General features: G+C 41.0%; 1 protein-coding gene across 1 annotated transcript in view; it reads right to left on the bottom strand.

Moving 5' to 3' along the window:
* Nucleotides 1-7,778, bottom strand: part of fgf14 (fibroblast growth factor 14) — an 88,283-nt gene extending 80,505 nt beyond the window's left edge. The window contains exon 1 of the mRNA XM_029458704.1: nt 6,912-7,778. Coding sequence (XP_029314564.1) covers nt 6,912-7,119 — 208 coding nt within the window. The 5' untranslated portion in view covers nt 7,120-7,778. The remainder of the gene's footprint in view (nt 1-6,911) is intronic.
* Between the last annotated feature and the right edge of the window lie 8,595 nt (nt 7,779-16,373).

Below are 16,373 nucleotides of genomic sequence, written 5' to 3'. Positions count from 1 at the left end.
GAAAGGAAAGATCGACAACATTATTTCTCACGTCTTTAATCTACTAAGTGCAAGTAGCAATAAAGGTAGCCTCATTACACCATTAGCTAGAAACACAACTCCGTTTGCTTGGGCGGCTGTGGCACGCAGAAGGTCGGTGGTTCGATCCTCAGCCCCTCAGTCAACATGTCAAAGTGTCTTTGGGCAAGAACTGAACCCCAAATTGCTCCCGATTGCCAACAGTGTGTGTGATGTGTAGTGTGTGTGTGTCACTACTGACGAGCTGATGTGCACCTTGTAAGTATAGCCTGTTAATGAGTGAATGACATGTGTTGTAAAGCGCTTTGAGTGATTGGAAAGATTGGAAAAGCGCTGTATAAAAGCAGTCCATGTACCATTTGGAAAGACCGACAATTTCACCATGTTATTTTCCGATATGGAAGCCAATTGACCCCATGAGCCGACTGAAAATTGATCACATTAGTCAAGTTGGCTTCAAAGACCAGACAGATCATGTCAAAGACAAGCTCTCTGTCGAAACGGACTCCTGTCTGGTTCGCTGACTGTTCGCTGACTGTTCGCTGACTGTTCGCTGACTGTTCGCTGACTGTTCGCTGACTGTTCGCTGACTGTTCGCTGACTGCTGCCACTAGAAATGGTGCCAATGAGAGCAGTGAAATCGGAAGTTGAGGGACGTAAAACCAAAACTGTTAGTCGAAAGACGTAGAGCTGAGACGACCTGTAGAGTCGGGGGATAATTATCTGTGGGTCCCTCACTACGAGCAGCACTTTTCACATTCATGAAGTCATTTGATCCATTGTTAATACAAAAAAATTGGCGTACACTTTACAGTTCAATGCTGAAAAAGACAATAGATCATAATGGCACTGTTTTTAAGACATGTCTTTTTCCAAAAGGGTAAGATGTATGATAAAGACATTTCAATATACACTGCATCAGTGCATTTTCATTTTTGCATGCACATCTATACTAATGACTACGCTGATGAAAGATGAAAGATGTTGTCCATCCCAGAACCGATGGGAGAGTTGCTCTATTCCACGGTGTCTCCCCTTTAACTGAACTCCCATCAGGGAAGAGAGAGCAGCTCCGTGCACGGCCTGTGAAACTATCCACCACCTGCAGAGCCAACGGCCAGTCACCCTTGGAGGCACCCAGCCAAGACTGCATGTCCCATCATTCCTCTCACCTCTGCACACAGGAGCATCTGGGAACTATCCAGAGCATCCTGGGAGATGCTTCATGTGAATTCAGATTTATTATCCACAGAAATTAATACTGCATTTCTGGAGCCCAATTTATTTCATTGCCCTCTTTTTCCTTCTCTCTCTCTCTCTCTCTCTCTCTCTCTCTCTATCTTCTCTCTCTATATACATACACCATATATATACATTTGCCCTTTCGTCTGACCTGATTTGTATGTGAACTTGATTGTCTCAGGGAGGGAGGTAGAATTCTCATCACCACTGCAGCTGGTCATATTAGTCAAGAGCAGGACAGAGACAGCTCAAATTAATTAACTGTGGAAAGTGATGATGCTGCTGCCATTACCACGCCCCAAAAAAAGATAATAGGGAAACAAGGTGTATTTGTTGACCTGTGACATACCCACTGCAGATACATGCAACGTCATCTCTCTTTCCAAAATGATCCCAAAAGCAAAACAGGAATCACAGCAGCCGTGGAAAGTCTGTCAAGGTTCAAACTAGTATTGCTTCATATTAATTACACACTTGTATCCTCTATTTCTGTACTCAAGTGCATTGTGAAGATGTGTGCACTCTCAGCTATTTTTAGAAACAAAAAGGTTCCTCCATGTGACACGCAGTTTGAATAAGTCCTCTTTTTAGAACAACCCTTTTTTTAAATGTATGATCATTAGCGAAACTATCAAGCAAAACCTATAATACCTATGTCTATAATAAGAAAAGATACTACAGTTTAGCCATTTACAAACTTACTGCATTGTTTCTGTATGAAACCTAGCAACATGGCACGGTTGTTAGAGGAGGATATATTTAGCCGACCCTGCTGTTATTCTAATTGTAGGAGTTCTTGTTTGAATCTTACCCATCCCCTTTAATTACACTGTTGTTTCTTTGTTACCACAAATAATTAAACTTGCGTGGGTAAATTGCGCAAATGAATCGAGCATCTTTTAACTGTAGAGAAATCCTTTTAAAATTCTCGGAACGGGAACGATTTTGAAAATAGCTGAATTTGTGATATATTGCTCTTGGTCTGAGGTTAGAATTAGATGGAGAAAAAGACACCAGCAGCATAATCTGAGTTATTAAAATGCATATGTAATTTCAGATTACACTTTGGAAGTCTCTGCTCAGCAAAGAACAGCGCACGGTAAAAAGAATATTTTACACTAAATAATTCACAATGCATAAACTTGATATAACTGCAAACAGCATTCATGAACCAGCATCTTATGTAGGGGTCACTCAATATGCTGACGCAGTCGTAAAAAGGTATTACCAGCGTAGACATGAACCTGTCAACCACAGTTTATAGCCATACACCTGCAGACCGTGTAAACACAAGTCTTTAAAACAAATTGTCACCATTGTCTAGACAAGTCCCTTTTGTTATTTATGTCTCTACTCACGCACTGTTTTTTTACGATTTTATGCGACACAATACATTTATCCATAGATTTATCTCTGATTGGTTTAATCCAAACATTTAAATGTGCAGGGCTCTCCTGTACAAGGTTGTAGTCTTTCAATAGTCAGTATGGTTGGCCATGCCAGAGATTCAAAATTATTCTCTTAGGTCACTTCTTCGTGAGTGTGAGGTCAGCTAGAGCTTAGGGTTAAAGCTCCAGTATACCCATGGAGCAAAGAAGAGCAATAGCATTAGAGTGCTGAAGCTTCGGTTCGGACTCTTGGCTCTGTCACACACAATAAAGTTGAGTTTCACTTGATATGCTATGCTATGAACTATCCTCACGTGGATGCCTGGGCGTTCTGTCACCTGTACTGTCGCTCTGCTGTCAATGAGCTACTGCTGTGCTACTCTGGAGGAAGCCACCTACTGACGTCATACATCCACTGCAATTCTGCTGTTTTCTGCAACCTGGCTAAATGTCCTCCACATTAACAGCATTCAACGCTTTGTGAATATGCAAAGCCCAAGAAATGTCAGTGAGCACCGTTCAATTGTCTGTCTATTAAATGTGGCAGTTTTACGTTTACCTCCAAATGCCCTCATTAGAGCCCTGTCCGTCAACGCGGCTATATGACCCATTCAATGACATTCAATGAGTTTTAAGATGACATATATGTAGTCATTTGCACAATTGTCAATGCTACACACAGGCTGCAGGGTGAAACTTACTGCAACTCTATCTCTTCCGCTCAGCTAGTTCATCACCTAATTAACTTAATGAAGTAGGTTCACTTAGAGACATGTACCAATTCTGGGACATGAGAGTGAACATTGAGGGTTGGCCAGCAATGCCAGTTGTAGCAGACCACCAACCCAGAGGACAATCTACCATAGATAAGATGTGAATTTTGCTGGAAAAAAAGGGACACGGCTGAATAAATATTAACTCTAAAGGCATAGTTGGACTAAAAGTGGACTTGCAGTCTTTACATGATGGGAAATTGCAATATTTAAAGAAAGTCAGTAGTTCCATTGTGTGCTACAACTTTGCCCCAGTTTGTTCATTTGCATCAGAATGCAACATCTCTTGGTGGTTTATCTGATCTCAAGACTCGGGATGAAAAAAAGACAGCTTCTAGAGTGTGAATAACTCAAAACAGAGGAGATGCTTTAAACCATGTAATGTCAATACCCTGCACCAATATCAAAAACTGCATTCATGTGGTGTATTTCAAGAAAGTCTCCAAATATATCTTCTTATTCGTGCATCAAAACAGCTGAGACTAATGAATTACCACTTAGTTTGAAAAAGAAGAGTGAATATTTATTTACTCCCTATTTGTGTAGATTGAGCGAGATAGCGTGGCAAATGAATTGTGCAATGTGAGGCGACTTGAAAGGGATGCAGACAGACCTTAAAGATGATAAAAGAGATAAAGATGAATGGGCACAAAACTAAACAGAAATATGAAGAAGTGAAATAATCTACACTTAGATGACATATCTACCATGACGTTGAGAAAACATAGCATGCTTTTTGAAATCATTAAGCCATGATGTATCACTTGATACACGTTGATGTTGGAGAACGAGTCTCTGACACGGTTACACTGTATAGCTTTACATTCAATCTGTAAATCTACAATGATGGTAGCTCTGATCCAGGTAAGACTCCAGCTCTTCACAGGCACCTATAGACAAACTCTCCACATACGTGTGACCCCATACAAGCAACAAATACATAGATATCAAACACCGCAATCTCACCTCACATCTCACCCCAAGTTTGACCCTGAAAAGTAAAAAATGAACCAACAATTGGCTAAAAGCAGGTGCCATCTGCTGGAGCATAAGGCGCTTAAAGAATCAACAGTACTCGAACCTCTTCCGATGCACTGATGCTGTAGGCTAGAGAAAGTAAGACTAAGTTTGCCTTTAGTTTTGTGTGTGTGGAAAGAGATACAGGCAACAATATGCGAGGTATAAGACATGCATGTTTCTTGTTGTTGACAAAGACTGGCTGTCTTATTTATACAGCCCAGTTGGCTTAGGCTGTCTGTGTTCTCTCAGTGTTGCTGTGTTACTAAACAAAACCAGCCAGAGAGCTGGAGCACTGGGTACTGGAAACACCTGCCTGTGCTGACACTAAGGTTGTTTGCAGCACCTCTGTAGCTGAAACAATCTGCTGTGTGATTTGTTTGACCCTTCTACGTTGATTGAGTTTATAGTCATAAAAACCGTACTGCACCCCACTGACACAGTCTGCATCTTGGCCTACTTCATTTCGCAATGAACTACTGGCTCGACCTGCTGCTTCAGCAAAAGCCCTGACGATCGTGTCCACACCATCGGTTCATGATAATTCAATAGTAATCCAGGTAAATATGGGCTACTCTCACTTTGTAAGGCTAGGGCTTCAAATCTCAGACACCTGACAGTAAATCCCAGCTTTGATCGATTGGCTGCATGGTGTTGAGCACCAGTTATAGAAGTTAGTGTCTTGCTGCAGCTTTTCCACTGAGCAGCAATCAGTCAGTTATTCCCCAGATACTACTGTGGCTGTGGTGTATAGCTCCATAGTGTGCCTTTTATGGTATCAGAATTGTAACATTTTAAACCTTTGCAAAGATGTTTTTTTTAAGCTTTGAAAAAACTCACAGGATGTGTGACGACACTTTTTTGGAGATATTTCTAGATTAGTCCTTTAGACATTCGGAACATTAACAACATCCCGTTTGTTACTCGACGCTGCTGCCTGAACCAAACAAACAAACATGGTGGAAATGACATAATAGCCTACTGTCCTTGCCAGGGAAAATGTGCATGAAAACTATTCTTATGAAATTATATATACATAGTGTAGCCTGTACATTTTATATACATATAAATAAACCTAATAATAAAGTATTGCTTTTTAGTGCTGCTTCTACGAGGCCAGGAGGTAGGCCTATGCCACTTCCGGCTACGATGTGTGTTTCACTAACATTTGCAACTTAACCCGTTTCAAAAAGACTTTATTGTGTAGTCCTCTGCATATTTTTCCCCCAACTATTTGTCTTTGAGGGGGAAAAAAATAACTTTACTTGACGTTAGATTACTTTGATTCCAAAGTAGCTCATCAATGTAAAAGTCCTAAATGGGAAAATTACAATTGCAGCGTGAAAGACACACACTGGGGGCTCACGGTGGCTTGACGCAAACAGAATGTTATTTAAAATAATGCGTTTGTAATTGATAGTAAACGATGTTTTTGTGTTGCTCCTGCAGCGTCAGGACGGTAGAATAGTCCCGCGACAGTATCATGATGATCTACTATAGGCTACTGCAGTTGCAGTGTCGAGGAACTGTACTGCTGCTGAGCACATCATCTTCAAACCCACAACATGAGGTAACAAGTAGCCTGCACTACATGCTGTCCACCTGGGGCTTTTCTTCCAGACCTACAACAGCCTGTTGAAATAAACGTCCATTGCTCACTGAAGCTCTACAATGTTACATTGAATTGCATACAATATAACTAATATAATATAAACTAATAACTGCTGGTGTGATGCATCACTTTTCTGCAATAAAAAAAAAACAGTCTAAGAATCTGAATCGAAACCATGTCGACTGCTCAAGTGCAGGATTTGCATTAGTGCAGTGGAGCCCAGTTCCTTTCAACATGCCCTACTCGCACCTCAGCTGCTCCGGCTTCTTAGACACAAAATCAACTCAAGTGCTCACATAAAAACGTAATTCGCCAGGCCCGCATGATGAATATTGGCCGAAAGATATACATGAAAGGATTGTCTGTCTCCTCCGACTGGCTTGCTGAAAACATAGCGAGTAGCCCATTTAATCGAGAAGTGGTGTTGCAGAGGGGGAATGCTGCTGCAGTAAACCCAAGGATGGAATAATCTGGTTAGGGAGAATCACGTTGGACAGAATAACTGTGCGTGGATTTGATCCACTGAAATAACATCTAGTCCGTGTGTGTGTGCGTGTGTGTGCGAGCGCTATTAAAAAAGTTAGGAGATCATGGTGCCGTGGTGATGCAGGGGGGCTTTTGTGTGTCTGTGCGCTGCGCGTCCCCAAACCTGTGCTCGCCGATAGTAGCTGCACAGAATAAGTTGTTCCCCCTCCCAGCGCCTCTGCATGATCCACTCGCTGCATAAATATGATTGCAGATCTATCACCATTACAACAAACAAAATAACGCAGATCCACACACACTGTCTCACACAAACACGCACGCACAACGCCGGTTCTCAGCGAAACGGAGGAGTAGGCATAATGGTGATGAGCTTACCACTTGGATTCTTGGTTTTCTTAAGACTCTTGCCACAAAGACACTGCAGCATATGCGTTCCTTTGCTGAAAATGTTCCAAAGAAACCACATTGATTTGGGCGAAGAGCAATCCAGTGGCTTAAACACCCAGATATAGATGAGATCCTTGCGGTTGCATAATAACACAAATGGATCAGTTCTCCAGGACAAGGCTACCAATTGTACCATAGAAAAATAGGTAGGCTATATCCAAGTCCTATTCGTTTTCATTCACGTGGCAAAATATTCAGTATCTGTCAGACTTCGTAATAATGGTGTGTTTTCTTCTTCTGGCGTATAAAGGATGCCTCCTCAACTAGTCGATAATAGAAAAGATACTCTGTAAATTGCATGTGTCGCACCGGGAGGAGACGGGCCGCCAGTAAACAAACACAACTAACGTGAAAACAGTAAAACACGGTGGATTTCCGAGGACAAAATCATTGCCTATTAGTTCATCACTCTGAGGAGAGGAGGGTGGATCTGCACAGCATCAAAAGCCAAGGGAGGATGCATCCTATGCACAGACTGCTGCAATGATAGCCCCAACAAAACACCACATTGCCGGATCAAGTCCAATTCGTTTCTCCTGTAAACCAGCTGGTTTGGCGAGGTCAGATAACACCAACCTCAGTTTGCATTTCTTATTGTCCCACACTGCAACGTTTTTTGTTAAAGCCAGGCTTGGGTTCTTGGTGTGTGTGTCCGTGATTCCTGGAGTGTGCGTTGCTTCCCTTTTGTGGGGTCCTTTCCTCAAGCCTTTTCAGCACCACGCCACTGGCATCTCCAAAAGTACGGTGCGCCTATACAAACATTTGCATGAATTTCCTTCAGCGTCGGACCTCTGTTAGAAATAGTCGGGGAGGAGGGGTTAAATTGAAAGATTGGCTTTCCATTACGTAAACACGTGGTTTCTACGCCGTCATTTCAGTGATGCTCTCTGAATTTTTTTTTAAGGATCCGACTCACTGAGACTATTGTCCCAAGTCGTTTCAGTTTGAATTCTTGGAAATTGCATTGTCTATGGAGGGGATTTTATGTATAAGTGACATGTGTGCACGTTAGGGAGTATACATTTACAGCCCTCATTTTTACATCATTTCTACTTGACGTGTCGTTTATTTGCTCTCAGTTCCTTTTAAATGTTGCAGCTTTGTTCATCCAGATAGGTGTTGACCGACAAATTATGCACAAAAGCTCCAAAGTCACAGGTGTTAAGACTCACCTGCGATAGTTGGTGTGGGGGAGGTCGTCTAAGCATTATTGTAGCAGGACTGCAGAGTACAGAGTAGCACTGCAACAGATCATTATTACTCCAGCTGGCTGAATGAATTTAATCCATTATTAGCTGCAGAAAAAAAACTATTTATAATAAAAGTTAATACAGAAGAGCACTACATAGACACTAATGTTAACACTTTCTATAAAGACCACATCTATAGTGCTTTATAAAGGCATGATAGTAACATAATAATCACTTATCATGCAGTATAGATTTAGATGCATGAAAATGCATTACACTTTACTTACCACTAACAATGAAATATCATGATAAACCATGCATTATTTATTAAATTATTTATAATTTTTTGACAAAACATCCAGTTGTAATATCCTATGATTACATTTGCTGGCTCTGTTTTGTTCCCTGATCCCTGAGGACAAAGGGCCAGCTAGTGTTGCTCATGACGACTGCTTCCACTCTATGACTACTTTTCTCTAAGGATTTAAAGGTTTTCCATCACAGACTAAGGGCAAATAAAACATTGTTCTCCCCTGATTATGCCAGCCCTCTCCAAGCAGGTGTTGTGGAGAGAGAAAGTGTGTATTTGGTAGCAAGACTTTGCCTCGAAACTTTTACATTTGATTTGGAACCAGTGATGTTTTTGCTGTTTGATGTTCCTCCTCTTTATGTTTTTTCATATTTCACATCTCGGATTTAATCATCTGTCAGCATGACTCCCTCCCTCCCAGCACAAATGGCAGGAGTCTGTTTGTCTGCCAGTGTTTGGAAGTGGACCCAGTAGTTTCTCAATATAGTGCTGACCCCACTCACAGGTGTTAGACGCCGTTTGCCAGTACGCCATCTTCGTTAGGCTGAAATACAAGGAATACAAATGACCAGCATTATGGCCCCAGCAAAAACAAGTGACCTATTTAGAAACTGTAGTTGTGTCCTTCTTTCCTGTAATTTTGAATTTATTAGTAAGGGATGAGTATTGAATTCTTGTTTATATGGTGATTTGCTGTAAATATGAGCTATGGGGAAAAGGCTCATAAGCTCTTATAAGGAAACAATGTTGCATTAGGGAAACTAGGCATGATTTCCAATGTTATTTTATACTATTTTAATTCTGCTATTTTATATTATTTTAATTCTGCTATTTTATACTATTTGTAATGCTACTTCACACTCATGTACATCAACACTGTGATTATTGTACTGTAAATGCTCTGTCTAATCTTGTACTATGTTTTTGCTGTGAAGCACTTTGGGCTGCAGTTCTTGTATGAAAGGTGCTATACAAATAAAGCTTATTATTATTATTATTAGATCACCTCATTGATCTTTCCATTTTCCAAATTCCCTGCAAAACCACAATGCATGTAACATGTATTAATTCGAGATTGTAATACTTTTACTTTATGTGTATGTAACATGTAGCACCCAACCTTTTGGAAATCATCTATTTTTCATAATCATTTCCTTTTATGGACAGCTGGTTACTGTTGAACTCTGCATGGAAGAATTATCATCAAAAGCTTCTTTTATCCGATGTTACGTTGAGTGAGCTAAAGCCGGGGTTTGTGTAAACAATATTAACCACAGCGCAGGAAGCTTGATGAGAGACTGGAGGGGTTCATTAGTGGGGTTGTGTTGTGTGTTCATCTCTGAATTACAGCATTAATCCACTTTAATGACCTAGTTTTGTGGCACCCAGGTCTTGTCAGTTGTCTGTGATAGCTGGTTCCTCGGGGATGTGGGCCACTTTGAAACTAAATGTTTCCTGATTGACTTTCTATACATGGCATTATAATTTTGCCGTGTCACTCTTTAAAGGCCAACTGTAAAGAATTACTTATTGATTTTAAGAGGTGACTGTCAATGTTTCAATAATTGATGGAGTTCTCACACGTCATCTACCTGCTAACACATTTAGAAGAAATGCACACTTATCAGCTGCACACACACACACACACACACACACACACAGTCATAGAAAACGCACACAAATATCCAGTACACTGCCTCACACGAGTGAATGCAGTTATTCAAGCAATTTGCATGCGTGTGTTTTAGACTTACATCCACATGTGTCCTGTTAGGTCACATGGACTCATTGGGGGATAAGCACTAGTTGGAGCAGTGCACTGCAGGCTCTCCAGCTCTCCCCCTCTGCAGAGGCCTCTCGTGTCATCCTCCCTATCGATCTGTCTACTGTAATGTAAAGTATCATAGCACCCTGGAGGATATCGTCTGACAATTTTGTCAGGCATCATTAGAATTCTTCTTTTTGATTGCCCAGGCTGCGGCCGGCAGGAAGTGGCTCCCTTGTGACTTTTTAACAGCCTCTTTTCTCCTGATGGGGGAAAAAACAACTTGATTTAAGATGCACAGAGATATATGGACTGGTTCCAGTTTTACTCATGGTCTCTGTGGTTTTACTGTACACATATAAAAGGCTCACACATGGGGGAGTGTGAAGATTGCATGAGTGTTATCATTTGAAAATATATGGAGGGATTCATATCATATTATCTAGTGTGAAAGATATATGAATATTTAGAGTATTTGACACTTTAACTATTTTTGGACTTCTTAGTAACAATCTGCTCACACATATTGTATATTTGTAATGTGAGTGAAGTGACTGAACTAAGTTGAAAGATACATCAGTCAATGACAACAAAACAATGCGGAAGTGTCGAAAACTGCAGTTCCACAAATGGCCACTTGGGGCTGGCGCTAAAAGTCCCAACTTTACAGCAGAGATAAACATGTTTACAGCCTGGTAAAAAAAACAAACAATGTTTTTGGTGAATTAAGGCTTAAAGTTATTGAGGGTTAAGGGTGTGTCAGCTTTGAGTGACAGGTGGGTGCCATCAGGGGTCGCGTTCCGCCAGTTGTCTGCTCTGCTCCGTGAAAGGGCCCGCCTCCCTCCACCGATGATCCACCTCTCGTCACTGCCAAGATGGCCGAGGCCAGAGCCACCCACATTCGGCTTCACAACAGCTCTTCAGAGACCTATGGGTGACAACACGGAGACTACGTCCATATTTGTACAGTCTATGCTTTCCTCGAGTCATGGAGTCATATAGTACTGTGACAAAAAGTTAAACTTGACCTGCTGCTGTCCCTCAGAGTAATGAATCAATCTTCAGTGAGGTTGTCATATCTTCATCAACAGATTGCCCATCAAGAGTATGCACCCCTGTATTAGTTTTGGGCCCCGTTCTTTCCTCCCGCCAAACTTCAAAGCCAATTTCACAGATTGTGATAGAAAGTGATTAATGAATCTGATGGTGTTCGTTTCATGTTCGGACTGGCATTTTCTGTTCCACTGACAAGTAATTTCATCCATGGTTTCAACATATTCTTAAAGTATTGTCTATAATTTGATCCTGATACTTATGATCCTCATCCATGAGATCCTAAAACTTGTGATTCTGATATTTAGAATATGGATCCATGTGATCCTGATCCATCAGATCAGGATCACATGGATCAAGAACATTTGTTTCAGGAACACAATGGATCAGGATCTCTTGAATTAGGATCTCAAGGATCAGGATCATAAGTATCAGTAATTGAGAGAAAGTGTTTGTTTTTTGCCAGACTTTAAACCAAGATACAAGGACGAGGGACCTTGCCAGCAACCAAGACGCTGAGATGTTCAGAGGAGGTGAAGTTGCCAAGGGAAACAGGAGAACATTTATAGTTGTGAACAATACCGAGGTTATATTAAAGAGCATAAATGTGAACATAAATCTGCTTTTGTGTTAGCTCACTGCAGTCGATTTGTCCAGCATGTTACTGTACTTTGCCTCGCTCCGCCTAATTTGTTATCCTCAAAACTCATTCCACTGTTATGCAACAGCACTGTGGGTATTTTTTAACTTGTAAAGACTGCATCTTTCATTATTTATACCCTTTCATAGCACAGATCTATCTGGGATATAGGCCTGTATGGGCTTTAAATGGGCCAAACTTCCTGCATTCAGGAGGAACAGCAGCATGTGTGCTTCAAACTGTCATCAGAAGAACCACTTTTAGATGAATAAAGCCTATTTCCAAGTCATAGCCTCCACTCCTCTGCCGCTCCATTAATGCTGCTGAGCTACAGAGTTGAGAGAATAGTGCCTTAGAGTCGTTACCTATTCGATCATCCATTAGCTGAAAATTGTGTTGACTTTAAAACTACTTAATATAAATCAAGTGTGAAGGGTTTTCAGATTTAGTTAGAGTTAAGGTTTTGTAACTAGGGGAACTGTATAAGTTTGGTTTGGGTTTTTTGCATAAAGAAAGTAGCAGGTGATGGGGGGGGGGGGGGGGGGGGGGAGAGGGTCTAATACTCCCACGTAATAATCACGTAAAAGAGTTTTCTGCATTTTCTAATACGATTAAAAAAAATGATGTACAGGGTACTCTATCATACTAGATAATGGCAGAACAGGGCCAACTCTAAAATAAGTAAGTGGTGTGCCCAGAGATGTCTCTAATGTCTGTTTCTATTTTTAAAAAGGTCAAGACAGGGTTTGTTACGCTTTATCAACACCAATCTGATAGATGATCACTGTGGAGAAGAAAGCTTTTAAGGAGAGAGCTTTGGTTGGCCAAAGTTTCCTGGCCCATTGACAGTGAATAACTTTTGAAGCATGTTGATCTGAAAGGTATGAATAAAGTGATACATTTTGGCCAACTCACAGGGTTATACGCAGAGAAAGTGAAGGCTTAAAGGTTAAATGTGTAAGATTAAACTTAAAGCATTAGAACAATGAACTACCATTATCAACAGAATGCGAAGTGGTAACAGTGTTGACATTATGTCAAAGATGTCTATGTGTGTACTGTGTTGCATAGACTGAAATTAGCATGCTAACTGACAGCGCCGCTCCGTCCAGTCTTGTAATACCACTCGTTCCTCTAGAGGTGATAGTGAGTCACTGTAGCTCCAGTCTGCCCTCAGTACAGAGGGAGAAGAAGTATAGCTTGTAAATATTACAGCCATGTTCTGTGTCTGTTTTATAGTTTGTTTATTGGATTAAATGCAAAGTGGCAGAAATGAAAAAAATACCCGCACCACCTCGCTTTGTCCTTACAGCTGCCAGGAGGCTGTTTCACCAAGTGTATATCTGTCGGCAGCCCCGGGACACGACGTAGCTTCAGCTAGCAGTTAGATCGAGTTCAGCTACATCACTGGGGAACTGCAGACTCCCTGTTGCTGCCGTTACACAGGTCCACCAGCCCGCTGTGGCTGCCGGCGCTGGGTCTTGTTCTGGCTGAGCTCAAGTCTCATCGGCCGCTGACTGAGGCTCCGTCTGATGGAGGAAGCTGCCGAGTGCCGGCTAGGCCGACCTTTCTCCTCCCCCGGCGGGCTGCTCTCCTGGCTGCGCCGCCACCGGGAAGATGAGACGAATACGCGGGTCATTTAGCCCAGTGAACAAACTAATGTAACGTTACACGGACTACAACCTTGGTTAACATCAGTGCCTCAGTAAACACAGACGGTTGAGCCCCACATGACGATTATAAGACAGCAGTGTTTTCTGACCGGCTCTCAGTTTCAGCAGTTTTGCGTATTCTTGCCAAATGACTGACTGACAGGCATTACACAGGAGTAAATGCAATACACAATATAAAGAGTACATTTTAATACAATACATATGCCAAACTACTGTTAAAATATAAACATTAGAGATTGTATAGACCCAATTTAGAGGTGAAATATTGTCCCCTATTTCTTTGGAGCAGGTGGCTCAGGATTACACATTGAAGCTTTTTAATTGTTCCAACAAAACCTTATTCTGCCATATATATGGTTTGATGTTAAAAGGCTCTTATTAGACAAAATATTGAAAGTCTTCTTACTAACAGAACTTACATGTGTCTGTTCAGTAACACTAACAAGCAAGCTTAGAGCCAGTGTGGCGCCGTCACCTCAACAGGATCTTCTCATGGGACCTGTTGCCGTAGAAACTTTCCATCACGCAGATTAAAAAAATAAAAATAAACTTGATCGTGACCTTGGGGAAATGCACAAACTCCTCTTGCTTGATGTCACTGTGGTTCTGGCCAGGCATACACTTTAAAAGTATGAGCTCTGATGGAGCTCCTGCTATTTGTTTCAATCAGCAGAGACAGGCTGGCCAACAGGGCATACAGTATTTCTGCTCAGTGGCCAGAGTGCGATAACACAGTGTAAAAACTTGAAACTTCCTTAAATCATAGGATTCGATTGCTCATCAAAGCAATGTGCTGTACTATTTTCTTATACTTAAAAACAGCTATATGCCTGTACTATTACATATAACATCAATAGGAATGATGATGAAGTTGAGTGTAACATTGACAAATACAATGAAAAAACACCATGGATGTTAAAATGGTATATGTATAAAGTTATACTATACAGTATATAACAATAGTTTTTATTCCATCACATATGTCAATCTACGCTTTAAGATAAAAAGAAAAGCTTCATCTTAAAATGATTATACACATGTACAGACACATGTTTCTGTTGTGTGTATCAGGACTTCCTGTACCTCTCCAGTCCCAAAGAGACTGTCTTGTTCCACAATGGTGCAATGGAAGATCCACCAGTGCACCAATGAGACTTCACTGGAACTGGCAGCATCCCCTGCCATTCAGGACATAAAAACAAGCTTTGTTATCTTGAATGCATCATTATATCTTAATTGATGGCGATACTCACAGAGCCTACAAAAAGTATTTTTCTTGTGATTTTTCTTTTTTTGTTGCACATTCAATGACAATGGATGCAATTTATACACAAAACAATTGATTGTATGACTATTTACAATGACACGTGTAAAACATCACTGATGAAACTGGTTGTTTTTAGAGGTGGCATTATAAGTTGAACTTCGATGACCTGTGACTTATCATGTGTTTATGGATATTTTACGAGGGTCCAATTACATTGTTTTTCAATTTCCTGGAAAGATCACTTCTTAAATACAAAGAGACATTACAGGCAAACTCACACCAAGTTTACTGAAAAGTATTAATCAGGCTAAGGATACAAGAACATTTCTGGGCCACTGAATATCCCTCAAAGTCAAGTAAGGTCAATCATGAAAATAAAAAAGAATGTGGTGCAGCTGTAAATCTGTTGGGAGCGGCCTATGCTCAAAGTGTTTGTGTGAGAAGGCCACGAGGTTCACGTTGCTTTCCTGTCTTTGCATGTTCTCCCTTTGCTTGTGTGGTTTTCCTCTGGGTGCACCAGTTTCTACAGACTAAAGGCAAACAGGTTATGTGAACCCCAGTAGAGACTCTATATCTCCTAAAGCAATGAATGTTAGTGTAAACAGTTGTACCCTGCCTCTTGTGCAGTGTGTGCTGGGATAGGCTCCAGCACACACTGCAGGCTTTAGCATGTATATCTAATAGATGGATATCTGGGTTAGTATTTGCCACAATGCATGTGTGATAAAAACATATTACAATCTATGGTTTGGTGTAAGCGGAGCGCTGCACACCAGCAGAAGGTACATCTCCTTTCTCACCCTGAAAGTGTTGCTAAAGGGTCAAATTAAGTCTGCCGTCTACAAGAGAAATGCAACATGGGACAAGATTTATTTGCCAGTAAAGACAACAACCTTAAACCGAAAGACAAGCTACGCAGGAACACATTAGGTCATGAGTCTAGTCTAGAATGTGTGGTATAAACTTGCAGTTCACACACAGACAACATCCATTTCATTTGACAGAGCTTGAACTCGAACAGTTGTCTGCAGATGTGCTCAGTGGATGCAGACCTATCAACATAGACTGTAACTGCCTCTACTTAATATTGACTTTTATCATCATTAGAGGGGGTGAATACTTATACAGCCAGTAATTTTAGCGTTTTATATTTGTGATTCATTTGGGTCAACTCCTAGAGATTCATATTCACTTTTAAGTAGAAAGATTTATTTCTATTGTTCACTGTCCAACTAATCCTAATCACAGCACATCCGCTGTGATTCAATGTGGAAAACTAACTAAGCATGAAAAGTTTTTATACGCACCGTAAACAAGAGGTTACAGAATAGTCTTGCATCGATCACAGTGGGTATGCATTTTTGCAGTATCCCCACGCTACATACAGTACATTAACAATGTTTTTTTTATGCAATAGAAAAAGAAAAGAAAGTAAGAATGTGGGAGAGGCACCTTGCTCCCAGTCCCTATTTTATCACCCTGGTGTCTGCAG

This window comes from Cottoperca gobio, chromosome 21 (genome assembly GCF_900634415.1).
Source record: "Cottoperca gobio chromosome 21, fCotGob3.1, whole genome shotgun sequence".
Classification (NCBI taxonomy): domain Eukaryota; kingdom Metazoa; phylum Chordata; class Actinopteri; order Perciformes; family Bovichtidae; genus Cottoperca; species Cottoperca gobio.
Note: the sequence above shows the minus strand (reverse complement) of the source record. Positions and strands in the feature narration are given on the sequence as shown.